General features: G+C 40.8%; 1 protein-coding gene and 1 non-coding gene across 5 annotated transcripts in view; both read right to left on the bottom strand.

The window, feature by feature from the left end:
• LOC128648915 (E1A-binding protein p400) overlaps window positions 1–24,152 on the bottom strand; it is a 459,430-nt gene that overhangs the window by 320,690 nt on the left and 114,588 nt on the right. For all 4 annotated transcript variants that reach the window (XM_053701869.1, XM_053701871.1, XM_053701873.1 and 1 more), the window contains 3 exons: window positions 17,147–17,343; window positions 7,997–8,108; window positions 531–674 (listed from right to left, as the gene is read on the bottom strand). In XM_053701869.1, the coding sequence (XP_053557844.1) occupies window positions 531–674; window positions 7,997–8,108; window positions 17,147–17,343 (453 nt within the window). The remainder of the gene's footprint in view (window positions 1–530; window positions 675–7,996; window positions 8,109–17,146; window positions 17,344–24,152) is intronic.
• On the bottom strand, window positions 17,444–17,570 carry LOC128650698 (small nucleolar RNA SNORA49). The gene has a single exon (XR_008400960.1). It is a non-coding gene; the product is annotated as a small nucleolar RNA SNORA49 (small nucleolar RNA).

The raw sequence follows: 24,152 nt of genomic DNA, 5'->3' as shown, positions 1-24,152 counted from the left end.
GCTTTTTACACTTTCTCAAAGGGAGGCTTGGGTTAATAATTGTATCTAGTTTTCTGTGAGCTAGTGTTTCCTTCCCCTCTTCCTTTATTGGGGGAGCAGCAATCTACTACTGGGAGTTAGCTGTACACATGGATAAGCCAATGATAAGCTGGTTTATATGTGCAGACACCAATCGGCAGCTAGTTCCCAGCTCCAGAGCCTAGCTAAGTATTCTTTTCAAGACAGGATACCAAGAGAAGAAGCAAAATATATAATAGAAGTAAAGTCAATTAAAACTACATTTTTAGTGTTTCATATCCCTTTAATAATTCTTGGAGCCAGTGGAATTGTGTAAGAAATACAATTTATTTCATATGTCCAGCAAGTAAAAGAGAAAAGAAAACTATGGCAAATTGTTCAGAGGTCAGGAACAAAAATGCCAGGATAAAAACTTTAACTGTACAAATATGTCTGTGTGTGTCCATCGGCCTGATCTTCATAAGATACACATTAAGTACAATGTTTTTATAATAAAGACAAATACAACACACCTCTACAAATGGTCGTGCAACCTTGGGTGTGATAATGTCGGAAGAGGATGGCTCCTGAGACAGCATCACAAACTCTTCAGCTTTAACCTTGAAACCAGAGTCTTCTAGGGCAGAACAGTCTTCAAAAAGCTCCTGGATAGTTTGCTAAAGAAGAGAAGTCATCAAATGTAAAAAAATGCACATGTATTTAGAAGAAACTCATTTATTACTTTGCCATTTAAAATAATAATACATAAAGCAGGTAAGTAAAAACAATATTTAATCTAGAGATGAAAAGAAATTAAAGAAACATAGGTAAATATCTTCCATTAAAAGATCACAAGGTACAAGCTACTACAGATAAAATATCTGTGCCTTGGTTGGAGAAGTTCATTGTACTTTCCTGTATACACTGGTGTAATATTGTGCCAAGCTAAAAAAAAAAAAAAGTGAAAGACAAAATCAATGTAGAAGATGGAGCTCTATGTGTGGTCACTATAATCAATAATAGAGGTATCTCTACACTTAATTTGGTCTCATTTCATTATAAAGAGTAAAAATGATCACCTCCCATAAGATTGCTTTGAGTTGTAGCTCCCAATGCCTTATGCAGATTTTGTTATAAGAGTTATTGAGCATTTGTGATTTGGGGATAAAACAAGTGGATGACAATCTTGGATAAGGTTTGTACATTTTTAAATATGAAGGAGACAATTCTAATAATTGCAGTCAGCTGGGTTTTAAAATTGAAGGCATGCAAAGCTATTATAACCACTTAATAGGGTTATTTTCTAGTGACCCCACTGTAATTTCACTGTGAAAATTGTATACAATTTATATACAGACATCTAACTGCTCATTTGTAATGGAAATTAAAAGCTTGAATTTTTTATATAATTAAAAATGCACTTAAAACTCAAATTACATTTTCCCTGAAAATGTTACTTATGCATTGTAAAAATGTATGTTCAATATATATGTTGCCCTCTTTTCCTGTAATTTAATTATATATTAGGAAGCTGAACATACCCCAGACTTCATAAGCCAAACGCGGCTTTCTTACAATGCTTTTGCACAAAAATTAAGATGGATTGAAATGGAAGAGAGAGTTTGTTTAAAGGGAAATTAAACAGTGCCCCTTTAGTAAAAATAAATATGTTAAAAGGACCAACAAATGCCGTAGAATTGAATAACTGACAAATGCACAATAAAAAGACTGTGCATTAACACTTTGAATTTGAAATACACGTTTTGATAATGGAAGTTTATTGCAATGTTTTTTTAAAATTGTGTGCTCTATTTGAATCATACAACTTTAATTTGACTTTTGTGGCCCTTTAAATCAAACATAAAAATAAACAGATTGTATAAAAAAACAGCAAATAACTTACTTGTTTTCTTGCAAAATGGGCACTTAGAAATTCTGTGTGTAGCCATTGCCCTTAGGGAGATGACATTGACATGTTGATAACTTAAGTTGTATTCTTCCTCTTCTGAGCAAGGGGAATACTGACTGACTTTTTATCTAGTATTCACTAAATAGTAAACCAGCTCATGCTACTCTAGAATTTCAAGCACCCTTGTAAGGCTGTGTCAGGAAATTTTGGACACTGCACAAATGAAGTTTAAAAGGGACAGTAAATTCAGATAGAGTATAAGATTTAAAACAACTTTCCAATGTACTTCTTTTCAAATGTGATTTGTTCTTTTGATATCCTTTGTTGATGACTAAAAGCTATGTAGGCTGATAGGAGCTCAGGAGTGTGCACATGTCTTTAGCAGTCTATGGCAGCAGTGTTTGTATCTATGTATAACATTGCTATAAACAATGTTGTAAACACTGCTGCCAGATGGCTAGTCACGCGCACGCTCCTGGGCTCCCCTAAGATTACCGTTTTACAAGGGATACTAAGATAACTAAGCAAAACTGATAATAGAAGTAAATTGGAAAGTTGTTTTTAATTGTATGCTCTATCTAATCCATTTAAATTCAATTTTGCCTTTACTGTCCCTTTAAAAATATAAAAAGGTAATTTAAAATGATTCATTATATTGTAATATCTATTAAAAGGATAGTCTACTTGACTTTTTATTGCATAAAAAGGTAGACAATGCCTTTACTACCCATTCCCCCAGTTTGAATAACCAACATCATTATAATATTATAACCTCTAAGTTTGCCTCTTTTCTAGGTGCTTTATATGAGCTTTTTAAATCTTGCAAAACAGCCAAATAATGCTAGTTCATGTGTGCCTTATAGATGATAATGTGCTCACTCCCGTGGAGAATGATAATGGTTATACAGGAACCAGCACGGATTGGCTAAAATGAAAGGTTGGAAAAAGCACTGAGACAAGGAGTACTCTTCTCCGGGGTCTTAGATACAGGAAATCCCAGTGGTAAAAAGTATATTAATAAAACAGTGTTAGTTATGCAAAATGAGTAATAAAGGGATTATCTATCTTTTTAAATAATAACAATTTTAAAGTAGACTGTCCCTTTAAGTAAAAGCCACTGTGTAGTGCTTTTTTTTTTAATTAAAACAATGAAACAGTTTCATATCCCTTTAAAAGCAAAGGTACTTAAAAGATGAAAACTTCTTTCTTTAATATAAATAAATGGTCCAGCAATAAGTCACACACTTATCTTTTTAACATAGTAAAGCTGCTTCCCAAAAAAGTGCATTTGTGAGGACCTGATAGCTATAAAACTATATTCCTGCATTGTTATTGGAACTGCTGTAGAGCTCTATGGTACTTTCTGACAACAGCACAAAGGGCAAGTTAACACTAAGCTGTTTTCTTTCTTGATCTTTAAAAAACAAAAAACAAAAAAAAAACCTTAAAGTATGCTTACCTGATCATTTTCTTTTCTTCAGATGGAAAGAGTCCATAGCTGCATTCATTGCTTTTGGGAAATAAGAACCTAGCCACCAGGAGGAGGCAAACACACCCCAGCCAAAGGCTAAAATACTCCTCCCACTTCCCTCATTCCCCAGTCATTCTGCCGAGGAACAAGGAACAGTAGAAGAAATACCAGGGTGAAAAGGTGCCAGAAGAATAAAAAATAAGATGCCCCACAGAAAAAATACAGGTGGGGAGCTGTGGACTCTTTCCATCTGAAGAAAAGAAAATTATCAGGTAAGCATAAGTTAAGTTTTTCTTCATAAATGGAAAGAGTCCACAGCTGCATTCATTACTTTTGGGAAAACAATACCCAAGCTATAGAGGACACTGAATGCAAAAACGGGAGGGTGCAAGAGGCTGCCCATTCTGAGGGCACCAGGCCTGAAAACCCCTACCCAACATCATCCCGATTCGTCCGAAGCCGAGAACTACTTTGAAAAATAAAAGGCCCAATGACCCTGACCGCAGATAGTCCACAGCCTTGCTAGAGACCACAGGAACTAGACTCGACTGAGTCAACAGCCTCCAAGAGACACCGTCCCCAGCAGTCAGTCTACAAACAACACACCCACCCCAACAGAGCTTGGGTGCCAACCCAATCCGCTCCTCCATAATAAGGCACTCCCAAGGAGAACCCCCTAGGACCTGGGAGAAAAGTGCAATAGATCCGTAGGAAGACCTGTCACAACTCTCTTAGACAGTCTCTACGTAGAGAGATCAATTTCCAACAGGTTTAACAGAGCAGCAGATGCTGCCCCTTACAGAAATAATCCACCTGATTCAACCTCCTACACACAGGGCAGGACAAAGACCCTCCAGAGAGAGGAAACCCCAACTCATAAGGAAGATAAACCATCCCCTCCAAAGGGAATGGCACAGATAAGAACAGCATACATGTCCACAAAACATGAAGCCATAGTATGATCAAACACGGACCGAATGAAAAATCATCCAGACTCCACCGTTGACCCAACGAAGAAAAAAAATCCCCATAGAGGAGTACACTCTGTCCGAAGGATAAGTCAGGCCTTAAAGTTTATAACCAGTACCCGAAGGTGGATATGAACTCTGGCCTACCTGCTTGCAAGCCCAATGAGCTAGCCCCTATGTCGCAACATAGGGTCCCTGAAAAAAACTGGGTCGCCCTGAACCAGTCCTCATAAGTCTCCAGACATCCAAGAAGGATCCAAGACAAGAACTCCGGACCCGGGACCCAGAATCGTCCTATCACGAACGACACTCTCAGGGAACACAAGATACCCCGTCTGAAGCAATCAGACCTCAAAGGGGAAGAGAACCAGGAAACCCGGAGAATGGGTACAGAACTCACTCGTAATTCCAAGCTCAAAGGGAAGAGAACACCCTTAGCCGGAGGTCAACACCCCCCCAGCATGGTATTAGGCCACGACAAAGTCACGCAATTTCTCTAGAGCCCAAAGGCCCCAAGGACAGCACGAAGGGAAATGAAAACGAGAACAGTCACCTGAAAGAGAGTAGAAAGAAAGGCTAGTCTCCATAATCCTTAAAGATTAATGTTCCAGAGGACCACACCCAAGGGAGAAGAATGCAAAGCATCCCAAACCCAGGCAGAAAAACATCCCGTAAGCAGAAAGCTTGGAAAAAGAAACAACACCTCCTATCGCCCCTGAGACGACTAACTCCCGAAGGAAGACAGAGCCTCACGGCCATCACTAATTAAGGGCCAAAACCTCCAGAAAAACCGGACAAAGTCCAGAAAGTCTCAACCCAAAGGAAGAGAACCTCTAAAAGGAATAAGTCCTAAAAGGACACTTCCAAAGAGACCATGAAAAGGCAAAACCGTAAGAACGGCGGTATGAAGGACCTAAAGCCTCCAACCCACAACGGGAAAAAACACACTAGTTCCCAAAAAATTCGGAAACGACTGAGCATATTGCCACGAATCTTAACGGAGTCCTGGCCCACTAGATTGAAAGGCGAATGAGGTCTCAACCAATCCCCCATGCCCCTAAGCAACCAAGGACCCTCAAGTCCTCTCAGAATGCTAGTTGAAGCTTGTAAAATAAAACAAGACAACCACACAAATCATATTGTGATCACTAAGCGCCCTCACCGGACCAACCGGACATAAAAAGGTGCCACCTGTCTGAACTAGGCCTCAAAGACAGAATGATTTGTACCCAGTCAGGACCAGCCTGAAACCAAGGGCCCCAGCACTGTCAAGGCCACATAGAGTCTCCCCCGATGGAGGGATAAATAACAGTCAGACAGACTTTTGAAAACAGTGCGACCACAAAATCGTGAGTATCAATTCCAGAGAGGAAAGTTTCTGAACACCACAACATGAGCTTTAGACCAAATAAAAATCATCCTCACCGGATGAAAATAAAAGTTAAGGCAAGCTGTAGGTTATCGCCCAGGAAGAACGGACAGACCCGCAGGACCAGCCCAACAGGGGTCCAAGATTTCAAAGCTGAGAACTGGAAAAGTATACACAAATAACAAAGACTATAAGAAGATTACTTCATCCCCTTATGTCTATTTATGCAAGCCAGTCGAAGAGTAAGACTGAGAATCCCCAGACCCATTAAGAGTGGGATCCTCCAGCAACGCCAAAAACGTGCCTTAGTAGGACACAAAGGCACACCAGTCTATAACGAAAGGTGCAACATATCTCAGCCGGGACAAAAGGAAACGCCAGCCCCGAAGGTTGACCCCCTAAGGCCTCAGGGGCAGTAGCTCCCCCGGAAGGCTGAACTGGACCAGGTGATCCCACGCCTGACGAGCCCCGGTTAACGAAACACGGACAATATCGTAAGCACACTCCCGGGAGGTGCGGAGGCGCCAGAGATATGGCCATGCGGAACCGTGTTGTAACCTCGGGTGGGAACAGGCCAAACTCCCAAGAAAGGATAAGTAGCGTTTGGGTTACCTGCATGCGTAGTAAGAGTTGATGGTAGGGAACTCATCTCGTGAGAAAAAGAATACCCAGAGACGGATGGCTCAGTGAGCACCCGATTCCCTGATCCCGGAGAACAGAGCACTCTAAAACGGCATTCGGAACATAACTGATGGGCATGTATCACCGGGGCCAATTCAAATTCTTCACAAGAAGTAGAGTCTGAATCAGAGACATCCGTTCCCAAGAATCCTCTATAACTGGGACACTGCCGCCTCCAGAGAACCAGACAACAGCAAGGATTTCTCCGTCACCACGAGGTCAGGAAAATGGAAATGGAGTCACAAGGTAAACCGTGCAGTCCATGCAAAAGCACACCTGACCGAAAAGGCCCTGTGTCAATAGACATACAGGCTTATTTATCAAAGGTCTGTCGGACGTGATCCGACAGTGCGGATCAGGTCCGACAGACATCGCTGAATGCGGAGAGCAATACGCTCTCCGTATTCAGCATTGTACCAGCAGCTCTTGTGAGCTGCTGGTGCAACGCCGCCCCCTGCAGGCTCCGATCGTACTCGATCGGGTTGAATTGTGACGATCTCTGTCCAACTCATCAGAGCAGGCGGACAGGTTATGGAGCAGCGGTCTTTAGACCGCTGCTCCATAACTTTGTTTCTGGCGAGTCTGAAGACTCCCAGAAGACTCTCCCTCAGGAGATATTAACCCTTGATTCCTAGATACAAAAAGGAGCCTCACTAAGACTCTATGTTAAAGTTATCCCCGAAAGGTTGTAGCCCCTCTCGGATAAACAGTTGAAATAACAATACATCCATGATGAAAGTAAAATGAAACAATCTTACCGGAATCTACACCGTGGAACAGGAACACGGCCCTTCAAGTGTGACAGATAGTAGCTTTGCTTCTGCCATGGACATGAGAGAAAAAAGCAGGCAGCGAAACTCGTCAACACCGATTGCTTGTGGAGCTGTTAATATGAGTCGGGATGGTTTCACAGAACGACTATCCCTGCATCTCCGGACTCTAAATTTCACCCATGCTCTCACTGAGAGGCTGACAGGACTACTTAAGACTCCAGTCCCATGCCGAAGAGTACTACTCTCTATAAGAGACTATTGAAAACTTCTGACACTTCTCTGCCAACCTCCTGGGACGAAAGGCAAAGAATGACTGGGGGATGAGGGAAGTGGGAGGAGTATTTAAGCCTTTGGCTGGGGTGTCTTTGCCTCCTCCTGGTGGCCAGGTTCTTATTTCCCAAAAGTAATGAATGCAGCAGTGGACTCTTTCCATTTATGAAGAAAAACAAGCACCCCTTGGAAAAAAAATTGTATTTAATATGGAAAATAGAGCCTCCCTAGAGCAGGAGACAATGCTGGTTAGAAAGTGGCTGCTATTTGCTTGGGGGGAAAGGCTAATTAATAATGATATTATTGTAGTTGATACATTGTGAGCTATTGCAAGCTCACATTAGAGATCTAATAATGAGGGGTATTTTTATTTCTTTATTTATTGTAAAATATGGTGCAAAGAGGATTCTAGTTTACTAAGAAACTAGGACAGGTGAGGACAAAAATATCTAAACCTCAATTACTCCAAGCAGCACGGAAATATATTTTCAGCAAGGTAAAGTATAGCCGCCTGGACAAAACGTATACCGCAGAATACAGTGTTTTGTTGATTGTTACCTGTGTTAGGAATGCCAAAGAATAGTCACTGCCTTGTGCAGCGACTTCTCTGATCAGATCCTTGGTCCCATTCTTCAACAACTTTTCTTCTATGGAGCTGGCACTCACCAATCTGAGGGAATTTAGGGGGGGAATAAAAAAAAGAAGAGAATAATTTATGTAAAAGCTTTAAATAGGGTCAGTACCAAATATTTTTCCCTGGTTTAAAGTGATGTTAAATGTTAGTGTTTTTGACATGCTGATTATACGATAAAACGTACCTTTATTTAGTTTATTATACTAAAATAACCCCTTTGGCCACCCACAGCAAAAACAGAATTTATGTTTACCTGATAAATTACTTTCTCCAACGGTGTGTCCGGTCCACGGCGTCATCCTTACTTGTGGGATATTCTCTTCCCCAACAGGAAATGGCAAAGAGCCCAGCAAAGCTGGTCACATGATCCCTCCTAGGCTCCGCCTACCCCAGTCATTCGACCGACGTTAAGGAGGAATATTTGCATAGGAGAAACCATATGATACCGTGGTGACTGTAGTTAAAGAAAATAAATTATCAGACCTGATTAAAAAACCAGGGCGGGCCGTGGACCGGACACACCGTTGGAGAAAGTAATTTATCAGGTAAACATAAATTCTGTTTTCTCCAACATAGGTGTGTCCGGTCCACGGCGTCATCCTTACTTGTGGGAACCAATACCAAAGCTTTAGGACACGGATGAAGGGAGGGAGCAAATCAGGTCACCTAAATGGAAGGCACCACGGCTTGCAAAACCTTTCTCCCAAAAATAGCCTCAGAAGAAGCAAAAGTATCAAACTTGTAAAATTTGGTAAAAGTGTGCAGTGAAGACCAAGTCGCTGCCCTACATATCTGATCAACAGAAGCCTCGTTCTTGAAGGCCCATGTGGAAGCCACAGCCCTAGTGGAAGGAGCTGTGATCCTTTCAGGAGGCTGCCGTCCGGCAGTCTCGTAAGCCAATCTGATGATGCTTTTAATCCAAAAAGAGAGAGAGGTAGAAGTTGCTTTTTGACCTCTCCTTTTACCAGAATAAACAACAAACAAGGAAGATGTTTGTCTAAAATCCTTTGTAGCATCTAAATAGAATTTTAGAGCGCGAACAACATCCAAATTGTGCAACAAACGTTCCTTCTTCGAAACTGGTTTCGGACACAGAGAAGGCACGACTATCTCCTGGTTAATGTTTTTGTTAGAAACAACTTTTGGAAGAAAACCAGGTTTAGTACGTAAAACCACCTTATCTGCATGGAACACCAGATAAGGAGGAGAACACTGCAGAGCAGATAATTCTGAAACTCTTCTAGCAGAAGAAATTGCAACCAAAAACAAAACTTTCCAAGATAATAACTTAATATCAACGGAATGTAAGGGTTCAAACGGAACCCCCTGAAGAACTGAAAGAACTAAGTTGAGACTCCAAGGAGGAGTCAAAGGTTTGTAAACAGGCTTGATTCTAACCAGAGCCTGAACAAAGGCTTGAACATCTGGCACAGCTGCCAGCTTTTTGTGAAGTAACACAGACAAGGCAGAAATCTGTCCCATCAAGGAACTTGCAGATAATCCTTTTTCCAATCCTTCTCGAAGGAAGGATAGAATCTTAGGAATCTTAACCTTGTCCCAAGGGAATCCTTTAGATTCACACCAACAGATATATTTTTTCCAAATTTTGTGGAAAATTTTTCTAGTCACAGGCTTTCTGGCCTGAACAAGAGTATCAATAACAGAATCTGAGAACCCTCGCTTTGATAAGATCAAGCGTTCAATCTCCAAGCAGTCAGCTGGAGTGGGACCAGATTCGGATGTTCGAACGGACCTTGAACAAGAAGGTCTCGTCTCAAAGGAAGCTTCCATGGTGGAGCCGATGACATATTCACCAGATCTGCATACCAAGTCCTGCGTGGCCACGCAGGAGCTATCAAGATCACCGACGCCCTCTCCTGATTGATCCTGGCTACCAGCCTGGGGATGAGAGGAAACGGCGGGAATACATAAGCTAGTTTGAAGGTCCAAGGTGCTACTAGTGCATCTACTAGGGTCGCCTTGGGATCCCTGGATCTGGACCCGTAGCAAGGAACCTTGAAGTTCTGACGAGAGGCCATCAGATCCATGTCTGGAATGCCCCACAGTTGAGTGATTTGGGCAAAGATTTCCGGATGGAGTTCCCACTCCCCCGGATGCAATGTCTGACGACTCAGAAAATCCGCTTCCCAATTTTCCACTCCTGGGATGTGGATTGCAGACAGGTGGCAGGAGCGAGTCTCCGCCCATTGAATGATTTTGGTCACTTCTTCCATCGCCAGGGAACTCCTTGTTCCCCCCTGATGGTTGATGTACGCAACAGTCGTCATGTTGTCTGATTGAAACCGTATGAACTTGGCCCTCGCTAGCTGAGGCCAAGCCTTGAGAGCATTGAATATCGCTCTCAGTTCCAGAATATTTATCGGTAGAAGAGATTCTTCCCGAGACCAAAGACCCTGAGCTTTCAGGGATCCCCAGACCGCGCCCCAGCCCATCAGACTGGCGTCGGTCGTGACAATGACCCACTCTGGTCTGCGGGAGGTCACCCCTTGTGACAGGTTGTCCAGGGACAGCCACCAACGGAGTGAGTCTCTGGTCCTCTGATTTACTTGTATCTTCGGAGACAAGTCTGTATAGTCCCCATTCCACTGACTGAGCATACACAGTTGTAATGGTCTTAGATGAATGCGCGCAAAAGGAACTATGTCCATTGCCGCTACCATCAAACCTATCACTTCCATGCACTGCGCTATGGAAGGAAGAGGAACGGAATGAAGTATCCGACAAGAGTTTAGAAGTTTTGTTTTTCTGGTCTCTGTCAGAAAAATCCTCATTTCTAAGGAGTCTATTATTGTTCCCAAGAAGGGAACTCCTGTCGACGGAGATAGAGAACTCTTTTCCACGTTCACTTTCCATCCGTGAGATCTGAGAAAGGCCAGGACTATGTCCGTGTGAGCCTTTGCTTGAGGAAGGGACGACGCTTGAATTCCAAGTAAGGTACTACAGCAATGCCCCTTGGTCTTAGCACCGCCAGAAGGGACCCTAGTACCTTTGTGAAAATCCTTGGAGCAGTGGCTAATCCGAAAGGAAGCGCCACGAACTGGTAATGCTTGTCCAGGAATGCGATCCTTAGGAACCGATGATGTTCCTTGTGGATAGGAATATGTAGATACGCATCCTTTAAATCCACCGTGGTCAAGAATTGACCTTCCTGGATGGAAGGATTGTTCGAATGGTTTCCATTTTGGACGATGGAACCTTGAGAAACTTGTTTAGGATCTTGAGATCTAAGATTGGTCTGAACGTTCCCTCTTTTTTGGGAACTACGAACAGATTGGAGTAGAACCCCATCCCTCGTTCTTTTAATGGAACAGGATGAATCACTTCCAGAAGATAACCATGGGAGACTATTTCTAGCGCCCAAGGATCCAGAACATCTCTTGCCCAAGCCTGAGTGAAGAGAGAGAGTCTGCCCCCCACCAAATCCGGTCCCGGATCGGGGGCCCGCATCTCATGCTGTCTTGGGAGCAGTGGCAGGTTTCTTGGCCTGCTTTCCTTTGTTCCAGCCTTGCATTGGTCTCCAGGCTGGATTGGCTTGAGAAGTATTACCCTCCTGCTTAGAGGACGTAGCACTTGGGGCTGGTCCGTTTCTGCGAAAGGGACGAAAATTAGGTTTATTTTTGGCCTTGAAAGACCTATCCTGAGGAAGGGCGTGGCCCTTGCCCCCAGTGATATCAGAGATAATCTCTTTCAAGTCAGGGCCAAACAGTGTTTTCCCCTTGAAAGGAATGTCAAGCAATTTGTTCTTGGAAGACGCATCCGCTGACCAAGATTTTAACCAAAGGGCTCTGCGCGCCACAATAGCAAACCCAGAATTTTTCGCCGCTAACCTAGCCAATTGCAAGGTGGCGTCTAGGGTGAAAGAATTAGCCAATTTAAGAGCACGAATTCTGTCCATAATCTCCTCATAAGAAGAAGAATTACTAGTGATCGCCTTTTCTAGCTCATCGAACCAGAAACACGCGGCTGTAGTGACAGGGACAATGCATGCAATTGGTTGTAGAAGGTAACCTTGCTGAACAAACATCTTTTTTAGCAAACCTTCTAATTTTTTATCCATAGGATCTTGGAAAGCACAACTATCTTCTATGGGTATAGTGGTGCGCTTGTTTAGAGTAGAAACCGCCCCCTCGACCTTGGGGACTGTCTGCCATAAGTCCTTTCTGGGGTCGACTATAGGAAACAATTTTTTAAATATGGGGGGAGGTACGAAAGGTATACCGGGCCTGTCCCATTCTTTATTAACAATGTACGCCACCCGCTTGGGTATAGGAAAAGCTTCGGGGGGCCCCTCTAGGAACTTGTCCATTTTACATAGTGTTTCTGGAATGACCAGATAATCACAATCATCCAAATTGGATAACACCTCCTTAAGCAGAGCGCGGAGATGTTCCAACTTAAATTTAAAAGTAATCACATCAGGTTCAGCTTGTTGAGAAATTTTTCCTGAATCTGAAATTTCTCCCTCAGACAAAACCTCCCTGGCCCCCTCAGACTGGTGTAGGGGCCCTTCAGAAACAATATCATCAGCGTCCTCATGCTCTTCAGTATTTTCTAAAACAGAGCAGTCGCGCTTTCGCTGATAAGTGGGCATATTGGCTAAAATGTTTTTGATAGAATTATCCATTACAGCCGTTAATTGTTGCATAGTAAGGAGTATTGGCGCGCTAGATGTACTAGGGGCCTCCTGTATGGGCAAGACTGGTGTAGACGAAGGAGGGGATGATGCAGTACCATGCTTACTCCCCTCACTTGAGGAATCATCTTGGGCATCATTTTTTCTAAATTTTTTATGACATAAATCACATCTATTTAAATGAGAAGGAACCTTGGCTTCCCCACAGTCAGAACACAATCTATCTGGTAGTTCAGACATGTTAAACAGGCATAAACTTGATAACAAAGCACAAAAAACGTTTTAAAATAAAACCGTTACTGTCACTTTAAATTTTAAACTGAACACACTTGATTACTGCAATTGCGAAAAAGTATGAAGGAATTGTTCAAAATTCACCAAAATTTCACCACAGTGTCTTAAAGCCTTAAAAGTATTGCACACCAAATTTGGAAGCTTTAACCCTTAAAATAACGGAACCGGAGCCGTTTTTATATGTAACCCCTTTACAGTCCCTGGAATCTGCTTTGCTGAGACCCAACCAAGCCCAAAGGGGAATACGATACCAAATGATGCCTTCAGAAAGACTTTTCTATGTATCAGAGCTCCACACACATGCAGCTGCATGTCATGCTGTTCTCAAAAAACAAGTGCGCCATACCGGCGCGAAAATGAGGCTCTGACTATGATTAGGGAAAGCCCCTATAGAATAAGGTGTCTAAAACAGTGCCTGCCGATATTATTTTACAAAAAATACCCAGATTAAATGATTCCTCGAGACTAAATAAGTGTAAATATGAACGATTTAGCCCAGAAAATGTCTACAGTCTTAATAAGCCCTTGTGAAGCCCTTATTTACTGTCTGAATAAAAATGGCTTACCGGATCCCATAGGGAAAATGACAGCTTCCAGCATTACATCGTCTTGTTAGAATGTGTCATACCTCAAGCAGCAAAAGACTGCTCACTGTTCCCCCAACTGAAGTTAATTCCTCTCAACAGTCCTGTGTGGAACAGCCATGGATTTTAGTAACGGTTGCTAAAATCATTTTCCTCATACAAACAGAAATCTTCATCTCTTTTCTGTTTCAGAGTAAATAGTACATACCAGCACTATTTTAAAATAACAAACTCTTGATTGAATAATAAAAACTACAGTTAAACATTAAAAAACTCTAAGCCATCTCCGTGGAGATGTTGCCTGTACAACGGCAAAGAGAATGACTGGGGTAGGCGGAGCCTAGGAGGGATCATGTGACCAACTTTGCTGGGCTCTTTGCCATTTCCTGTTGGGGAAGAGAATATCCCACAAGTAAGGATGACGCCGTGGACCGGACACACCTATGTTGGAGAAACTATTTTCTTTTTTCATGAGGTGATGTTTTCACCTCTTATCCAATAGTTGTGCTAGCCATACAGCACTGTGATGTAAGGCTAGCATGTCTGTTTTGCTGTGGGCGGCCACAGGGGATTATTTTAATATAATAATGAACTAAATAAAAGGTAAATTTTATCGTATAAACACTTAAAAGGATAGAAAGGTCAAAATTTAAATGTGCATGGGTGTATTTCACTATGAAATAGAAGTATTCTTGGAATATACTTACATTAAAATGCTTCTAGTAAAAAGTTATTACTTTTTTCAATGGCATACGTACATATCCTATGAGGGCCGTGCACCGGTATTCCCTATTCCTGCTCAGAGAGCTGGCGGTAGTATGTATTGCTTCTATGAAGATGTACTTTGGGTCATACAAGTCACTGCGGACTCTTTGAGAAGGTTTGTTGTTTGAATACTGGTTCACAGGCCCTGACAGCATATGTGCGTATGCGCCAGAAGGAAAAAAAAAAAGGAACTTTTTCTAGAAGCATTTTTGCTAATGGAAGTATACTGCAAAAATGCTTCTATTTCAAAGTGAAAAACAAAAAAGTTCACAATATTGATGTACAATATTGTGACAGAGGTGCGCACACAAATATAACTAATAATGATTAAAGAGTTGGACTAATATAAATGCATATAAAACAGCACACAATATTCACTCAAAGTCCAGGTAATTAAACATAGGATGGAATTTTCATAATCCACAGTAACAGGCTGCACTCTCCAAAGGCATGGAATAATAAGTACAATGTCCTAGAAGACAAAAGAAAAAGAGGCGCCTAATGATGCAATATCATCTGGGTGTAAGGATTCACAAGAAAATATGTAGGGTACTCACAAGGGTAATGCACAAAATGTGCAGTATAGGCAAGCCGAGACTTCTGAGCAGCTCGACTGACTCGCGCCCCATGTCAAGGTTTCCGGAATACACCAGACGCCCACTGCTGACGTTACGATTCGGATCGCTTGACTTCCAATCAGATGAGAGGTGGATAGCCTCTTACTGGGTATTAGACCTGCGATCAAGCTTGACGGATCAAAGTCAAAAAGATTCCCAAAGATGAAAACAGGGGTACAGAGCAAGGTCATATGATAAAAAGATTTATTTAAAAAATTAAAAACATATATAAACATATAAACAGCAACGCATTTCTCGTCACAAGCTGTCGACAGCTTGATGAAATGGCAGCTTGTGATGAGAAACGCGTTGCTGTATTTATTCATATGTTTTTCATTTTTTAAATAAATCTTTTTATCATATGACCTCGCTCTGTACCCCTGTTTTCATCTTTGGGAATCTTTTACCTTTGATCTGTTAAGCACGATCGCGGGACTAATACCCAGTAAGAGGCTATCCACCTCACATCTGATTGGAATTCAAGCGACACAAATCGTGATGTTCGCGGTGGGCGTCTGGTGTATTGCGAAATCCTTGGCGTGGGGCGTGAGTCAATCGAGCGGCTCAGAAGTCTCGGCTTGCCTATACTGCACAGTTTGTGCATTACCTTTGTTAGTACCCTACATATTGTTTTCTTGTGAATCCTTACACCCAGATGATATTACACCATTAGGCGCCTCTTTATCTTTTGTCTTCCAGGACATTGTACTTATTATTTCAAAGTGAAATGCACCCATGCACATTTAATTTTGACCTTTCTATCCATTTAAACATCATGAATTAAGGTCCATTTTATTTATTGCATAGACACAGCCGAGCATGTCAAAAGTGCTAACATTTACTATCCCTTTAATTCTTTTCACAAATTGAGGTATTTAGGTAGAGCTTAATAAAATTAGTAGAATTATAACTTAAAAACGGACATAACCTTGGGTCTGATCCCCTAAAGCTTCATTTTGCTATACTTCTCTAAGAGACATGATAGAAACCTTCAAATACACGAAGGGACTTAATAAAGTGGAATCGGAAAACATTTTCCACAAAAAAACAAATGCCAAACAAAGGGGTCACAATCAAGTTAGAAGGTAGCAGATTCATGAGAAATGTGAGGTAGCATTGTTTTTACAGAAAGGGTGGCGGATTCATGGAATAAACTTCCAATTGAGGTGGTAAACTCATGAACGTAAATGAATTAAAAAATGCATGGGACATGCATAAGGCTATCCTAAGAATACAGTAACATGTAATATGGGTAGACTTGATGGGCCTTTTTGGTTCCGTCAAATTCTATGTTTCTATGCATTTCTGGATGTGAAGGAGAAGCAAGAACAGTACAATATAGCACTGCTTGACATACAAATAGTTACATTTACACTTTGTGCTTTATATTACTTTAGACTACATTTACAAATTAAGATTATACTCTGTATATGTCTGTGTATATTACAAACTGCATTGCACTTTGTATTTTTATTATGTGAAATAACTTGACAGTTTCAGAGTGAGAGGGGCAGGTGGGTTTCTATGGGCTGGACAGAAAAGTAATGTTTACTAAACTAAAAGCAAATACAAGTTAAACTGTACTAAAAAAAAAAAAAAAAAATCAGTTTCATTTTTATTTGCTGTAAATTGAAAATGTACAGCAGTGCCAGGTGTTACCCTGTTAAATGCACTATCCCCTGTGAAATTCTCCATTACAGAGAGCTTCCTTACTTTCTATGGGAGACAGCTCACATCTCTGAGAGGCTTCTAGGTTCTGCACTTATTTTTTTTATTTTATTTTTTATTGAGAATTCAGTTCTGCACCTGGAAAGTTAGATGCTCAGATACAATTGATTTATCCTTTCTTGAGGTCTGAATATTTGAGAAGTTCCATAGAGAGGAAATAATTCCCTAACATTAAGAAACTGAGTCAGGGGGGAGAGTAAAACATTATTTTGTTTAATTTTGTATAATGGTAAAATCACAACAATGGATATATGATATAGATACAACAGTTGGATATGGTATTTTTTCATTACTTCAAGGTATGAAATTGTAGCTTTGATATTTGTATAGATAATTGTTCAATTCCAATTGAATACCCATAATAATCACCTAGTACTGCTGTTAATTTGGAAGACCAATATAAAAGGGAAGGATACATAAAGTAATTATTACCTATATATGTGTATATCCTTTGCTTTTCCAATTTGGTCACACCATGACTGTGTTTTCCCATCTATTACAGGATTTAAATCACTGTCATAAAAGATCACTGTATCTGCCTCTGCATGAGATACATCCAGAGAATGGATATGAGTAGACAGAAGAAGACAAAATATTTGAGGATCTCTGTTAAAGCTCTTCATTAGGTCCTAAAGCATTGAAAGAAGAAAAATTTTTTATTTTGTATATGAGACATGAAGTGTATGAATTTGAAAATGTTAATGATAGGAAAACATGACAGTGAAAGCACCTGTTTGTCCACCATCCAGTCCTTTTGGAAAACATGTCTCCATAGGTTGGATGAGGGCAATTGCTTTATCCTCCAGCAATGCCAAGGAAAGTACAAGCAACAATCCCTGGAGTAAGGAAGAGGAATCGCACAAGCAGTATCATATTAAAAAAACAACATTTATGCTTACCTGCTAAATTTCTTTCTTTCTGGACATGGAGAATCCACAAAATCATTCAAATTACTAGTGGGATATTCAACTCCTGGCCAGCAGGAGGAGGCAAAGGGCACCCCAGCAAAGCTGTTAAGTGTAACTTCCCTTACCCATAATCCCCATTCATTCAGCCGAAGGAAAATCGAAAAAGAAGAAACCCAAGAGTATAGAGGTGCCTGAGATTTTTTTTTTAAAAACTGCCAAATTATATAATTAAAAAGAGGGCGAGGTTGTGGACTCTCCATGTCCGGAAAGAAAGAAATTTAGCAGGTAAGCATAAATTGTGTTTTATTTCCAATGGCATGGAGAGTCCACAACGTCATTCCAATTACTAGTGGGAACCAAGACCCAAACTAGAGGCAGGAGGACCTAAACAGAAGGCACCCCCGCTTGAAGAACCTTTCTCCCAAAAGAGGCCTCAGCCGGGGCAAAAGTATCAAATTTGTAGAATTTTTAAAAAGTATGCAGAGGACCATGTTGCTGCCTTGCAAATCTGTTCCACAGAAGCTTCATTTTTGAAAGCCCAAAATGAGGAGACCGCTCTGGTGGAATGAGCCGTAATTCTCTAAGGAGGCTGCTGTCCAGCAGTCTCATAAGCAAAACGAATCATAATTATTAAAGGGACAGTCAACGCCAGGATTTTTTTTGTTTAAAAAGATAGATAATCCCTTTATTACCCATTCCCCAGTTTTGCAAAACCAACACTGTTATATTAATACACTTTTTACTTCTTCTGACCGCCCCTAATCACATGACTTTCAGTTATTATCTATTGACTTGCATTTTAGCCAATTAGTGCAGTGTCTGCCACTAGCCACGAGCGTGATCACAATGCTATCTATATGGCCTACATGAGCTTGCTCTCCCCTGCTGTGAAAAGTAAATAAAATAGAGGCGGCCTTCAAGGGCTTAGATATTATCATATGTGCCTTCCTAGGTTTGCTTTCAACTAGAATACCAAGAGAACAAAGCAAAATTGTTGATAAAAATAAATTGGAAAGTTGTTTAAAATTACATGCCCTATTTGAAAAATGAAAGTTTTTTTGGACTTGACTGTCCCTTTAACTAGAAGGAAAAAGTAGTCAAAGTGGCCTTCTGACCCTTACGCTTTCCAGAGAAAACAACAAACAGGGCAGAAGATTGCCGAAAACCTTTAGTAGCATGAAAGTAAAATTTTAGCACGCACAACATCCAAGTTATGCAAAAGACGTTCCTTAGGAGGAGGAGGATTAGGACAAAAAGGAATGAACAACAATTTCCTGATTAAGGTTTCGATACAACACCACCTTATGGAGAAACCCCAATTTAGTACGAAGGACCGCATTATCTGCATGAAAAATTAGGCACTGGGAATAACTCCAAGAAATACCTTTAGCTTCACACCAAAAAAGATATTAACGCTATATCTTATGGTAAATCCTACGAGAAACAGGTTTACGAGCCTGTAGAATAGAATCAATGACTGCCTCAGAAAAACCGCGTCTAGACAGTACTAGGCGTTCAATCTCCAAGCAGTCAGCTTCAGAGAATCTAGATTTGGATGGAGGAATGGACCCTGAATTAGAAGGTTCTTCCTCAGAGGTAACCTCCAAGGTGGAAGAGAACATCTTCACCAGATCCGCAAACTAGATCCTGTGAGCCAGGCAGGAGCTATTAGAATCACAGAAGATATCTCCACCTTGATACGAACAATAACTCGTGGAAAGAGTGCAAACAGAGGAAACAGGAATACTAGCCCAAAATCCCAAGGGACCGCCAGAGCATCCATCAGGGTGGCCTGAGGTTCTCTTGACCTTGAACTGTACTTTGGAAGCTCAGCGTTTTGACGAGACGCCATCAGATCCAACTCTGGAACCCCCCACCTGAGGGTTATCCTGTAGAACACTTCCGGATGGAGAGCCCACTCCCCAGGATGAAAAGTCTGTCTGCTCAGAAAATTTACTTCCCAATTGTCCCCTCATAGAATGTGGAAGGCAGATGGGAGACAATCATGAGCTTCCGCCCACTGCAGAATGCGAGTCACCTCCTTAATGGCCAAGGAACTCCGAATTCCTCCCTGGTGATTGATGCAAGTCACTGAGGTGATGTTGTATGACTGGAATCAGATAAACCAGACTAAATATAATTGAGGTCACACTGATAGGGCATTGAAGATTGCTCTCAATTCCAAGATGATTATGGGAAGAGAAGACTCTTCCCGAGACCACAGGCCCTGAGCCTTCAGAGAACCCCAAAAAGCACCCCAGACTAACAGGCTGGTGTTCATAGTCACAGTCACCCAGGAAGGTCTCAGAAAGCAAATGCCCAGAGACAGATGTTCCTGAGAAAGCCATACAAGAGAGAGTCTCTTGTTAGGGGATCCAGATTTATCCTCTGAGATAAATCTGAATGGTCTCCGTTCCATTGACTGAGCATTCAAAGCTGGAGCACCGCAGATGGAACCGAGCAAAAGGAAAGATGTCTATGGAAGCCACCATCAGACCAATCACCTCCATGCATGAGCCACTGATGGACGAATAGCAGGCTGGAGAGAAAAGTAAGAAGTGTGGATTTTTTGTTGTCAGTCAGAAAAATCTTCATGGACAGGGAAACGACGATTGTCCCTAAAAAATAAACTCAAATAACTGGAACTAGGGAACTCTTTTCCATAATCAATATCCACCTGTGGAAACATAGAAAAGAAAACAACATCTCTGTATGAGATTTTGCTAGTTAAAAGAAGACGCTTGAAAAGAAAACAACATCTCTGTATGAGATTTTGCTAGTTGAAAGAAGACGCTTGAACCAAGATGTGTCTAGATAAGGCGCCACAGCAATTCCCTGGGATCTGATCACTGAGGTAAATAAGTCCCTGAGGAATTTTTCCTGCAGAGAAATAAAGGCTGCACTTACCTCTTATGCTGTCCGACAGCAGGACAGCCTCAACAGGGTTCAGAGGTCCATTGGGTCCCTTCTATAGTCCAGTAGAAAAGATAAAGCCTGAGTAAGATCCAGCTTAGGCCATCACAGAAAGGGCAGCACAGTATGGGAGGCGCAGTAAGAATTATGTCCCACCAGTTCCCATTGCTTTAAAGCCACCAGTAGCTCTACTCCAGAGACTGACAAGGAAAACGGCTACACCCTATAATAAAATAGCACTCACTGGTAGCATTTTAAAAATAATAAACTCTTGATTGAAGAATCTAAACTAACACCTCACTTTACCTCTTCCTATCACTAACACAGGCAAAGAGAATGACTGGGGTGGGAGGGAAGGGAGGAGCTATATATACAGCTCTGATGTGGTGCTCTTTGCCTCCTCCTGCTGACCAGGAGGCGTAATCCAACAAGTAAGGATGAAATCCGTGGACTCATCGTGTCTTTAAAAAGAAAAGTCCTTTGAAACCTTTTCCTTCCATAACTCTTCAGCCAAGACTGAAGTTCTCACATGTGTTAAAATGTATATCAAAACTCAGATGCAAAATTATGTCACAGACATTCATAAAGACTTAGAAACAATAGAAACATAAATAATGTTAATTAGACAACATAGGTTATACTTAAAATTAAACCTATCAGAGTCAGAAGTACATATACATTTTATAAAAGGATAATCCAACAGCGCGTCAATCTCAATATTATGAAAGAGATTGAAAATAGGCTGCATACACATAACATAAAAAAAAGAAAGATTGCACATTAAAAAATAAAAGGAGCAAAGTATCATTGCGCTGCACCCGAGATGGTGGCAAATACAGGAAAAACACAGAATTTATAAGGAGAATACATCCTGAAAAGTAAATGTTCTTTATTTTAATCAAGTAACTCAGCTCCTATTACTTAGGAGCAGGATTAGCATTTAGCTGCCACCCAATGGCAGCAATACAATACTAATTTAGCTTTTATCAGAAGAATACATCCTGAAAAGTCAACTGTAAGTACATATATTTATAAATGTTTTTATTTTAAAAAAGTAACTCAGCTCCTATTTCCTTAGGAGCATGATTAGTTGCCACCGGATAGCATCAAGTACAATAAAAAGATAAGGTATTTATCAGGAGAAGACAACCCTGAAAAGAAAACTGCAGGTACACTTAGAACACTTAGCTAGAAATAAGTTCCATAAAAGAAACTACCTTTTTAAACAAAAAAGGTAAATATTGATCTCTAGATGAAATTACAGAAAAAATAATTTTCCTAACTGTAATGTATAAAAACTGTCACTAGATGGCAATAAAACTCCATGAATGCTGAAAAACTGTAGAATTATTTAAAAATATAATATAAAAACTCTAAGAGATCCTCAAGAAAAATGAGCCCTTAAACACAAAGCCCTATATCGTCTTGCAAATTAGGGCTATGCTGATCATAGATTATAGAGACAGCTATTCACAGGACCCAGCAAAAAAAAAATATTACTGGAAACCTGAGATATAAATAATAACGCACCGGAAATCTTAGGAGGTTCCAAGCAGCCAAGGAATGACTGCATTGAGTTTAAATATAGTGGAGTCAGTTCTAGATTATCATGTATATAAAAAAAAACCACAACACTGACTTTGGGTATCAAACCTCTATTATATGCTGCGATGCCGCCATTAACTCGAGCAATATTGACTCAAGTGCCCCAGTGAGGACCGCAATGCGGCCATTTACACCAGTGTTATACTACAAAAACACCCTATACTTTACTGAGTGTTGAGAATGTAGGCAATTAACCCAGCACCATAGATACGAATGTGGCCATGGAAAGCAGGCACTATACATTACCTAATGAGTGCTGCGATATGCACCAGTGTTCACTGAACATAAGAGCCCTATAGAGAGCTTTACACCAGCGCTAAGTATGTTAATTTCATGGCAGAACCCCCAGAGGGTAATGAATAATTTGATAACTGAGCTTTTCTTTAAAAATACGTTAAAAAGATGCCGGTTAATGCCATGCTGCTCATACTTGACCGATATCCCCAGACGGGGATATTAGTAAAAGTCCTAGACTCATCTAAAAGGGCAATAGTAGTAATAGCTGGTCACCAATAAACGTTGCCCCTATCCCTGATGACAGTATCAGGATACCTGCCAAGGGAAGAGAATAGCAACATAAATGGACTTACCGTCCAGGGTCTTCTGCTGTGGGACAGTCACAGCAACTCCCAGTCTGTCAACTTCATCACCCTCTTACAGGATCCTGGGTAGAAAAGGAAAGAACAGAGTAACCAACCCTGGCTTTCTATGAAGGGGTAGCAATAATATTAGAAATAAAGCAAGGACAACCTTGCAGCTTTCTAACTGCTAATAGCCCCCATTACTCTTACTAAAGAGATTGACATGGACACAGCATAGCCCCTAATCCTTGCTTGCAGGGAAAAGTACCCATAAAAGGATTAAATATCTTCAGACACCATCTTCACACAACCTCCATTGACAGAGGCAAAGAGAATTATTGGGAATTATGGGTAAGGGAAGTTACACTTAACAGCTTTGCTGGGGTGATCTTTGACTCCTCCTGCTGGCCAGGAGTTGAATATCCCACTAGTAATTAGAATGACGTTGTGGACTCTCCATGTCACAGGAAAGAAATACCATTTAAAGAAAGGAACATCTCATTCTGTGGCAAATAATCAAGAGAGTCTAGTTTTATTTTCTTACTAGGAATCAAATATCACATTTTGTCCATCAATCACATCCATGTATGTTATAAGTATGTTCATTTGTAATAGCATTACTTTCCTTTACAGGGACAGTCAAGTCCATGATTCAAATACAGCATGTAATTTTAAACAACTTTCCAATTTACTTTTATCACCAATTTTGTTTTGTTCTCTTGAAAGCTAAACCTAGGAAGTTCATATGCTAATTTCTTAGACTTTGAAGTCCGCCTCTAATTTGAATGCATTTTGACAGTTTTTAACCACTAGAGGGTGTTAGTTCACGTGTTTCATATAGATAACATTGAGCTCATACATGTGAAATTACCTAGGAGTGAGCACTGATTGGCTAAAATGCAAGTCTGTCAAAATAACTGAAATAAGGGGGCAGTTTGCAGAGGCATAGATACAAGGTAATTACAGAGGTAAAACGTTTATTATTATAACTGTGTTGGTTATGCAAAACTGGGAAATGGGTAATAAAGGGATTTTCTATCTTTTTAAACAAAAATTCTGGTGTTGACTGTCCCTTTAACTTTACAACATCCTAAATATGTCATATATTACTAGAAATAGTTTACTAAGCAGAAAATCCTTTCTACACACAAGGTGACAGAACATGGCATTTATCCACAAATGTATACTATTGACCTATCCAGCTGACAGTAAATAACCTAAAAGCAGCAAACTAACTCTTTCTTACGAAGCATTAATCCCATCATTCTCCAGATCAAATATAGCCATGCTTAGGCCTAAGTAAAAGACAGGATAAATAAACAGGATTCTTAAAGGGACAGTCTACCATAGAATTGTTATTGTTTTAAAAGATAGATAATCCCTTTATTACCTATTCCCCAGTTTTGCATAACCAACAGTTATATTAATACA

Source organism: Bombina bombina, chromosome 2 (assembly GCF_027579735.1).
Source record: "Bombina bombina isolate aBomBom1 chromosome 2, aBomBom1.pri, whole genome shotgun sequence".
In the NCBI taxonomy this organism is placed as follows: domain Eukaryota; kingdom Metazoa; phylum Chordata; class Amphibia; order Anura; family Bombinatoridae; genus Bombina; species Bombina bombina.
Note: the sequence above shows the minus strand (reverse complement) of the source record. Positions and strands in the feature narration are given on the sequence as shown.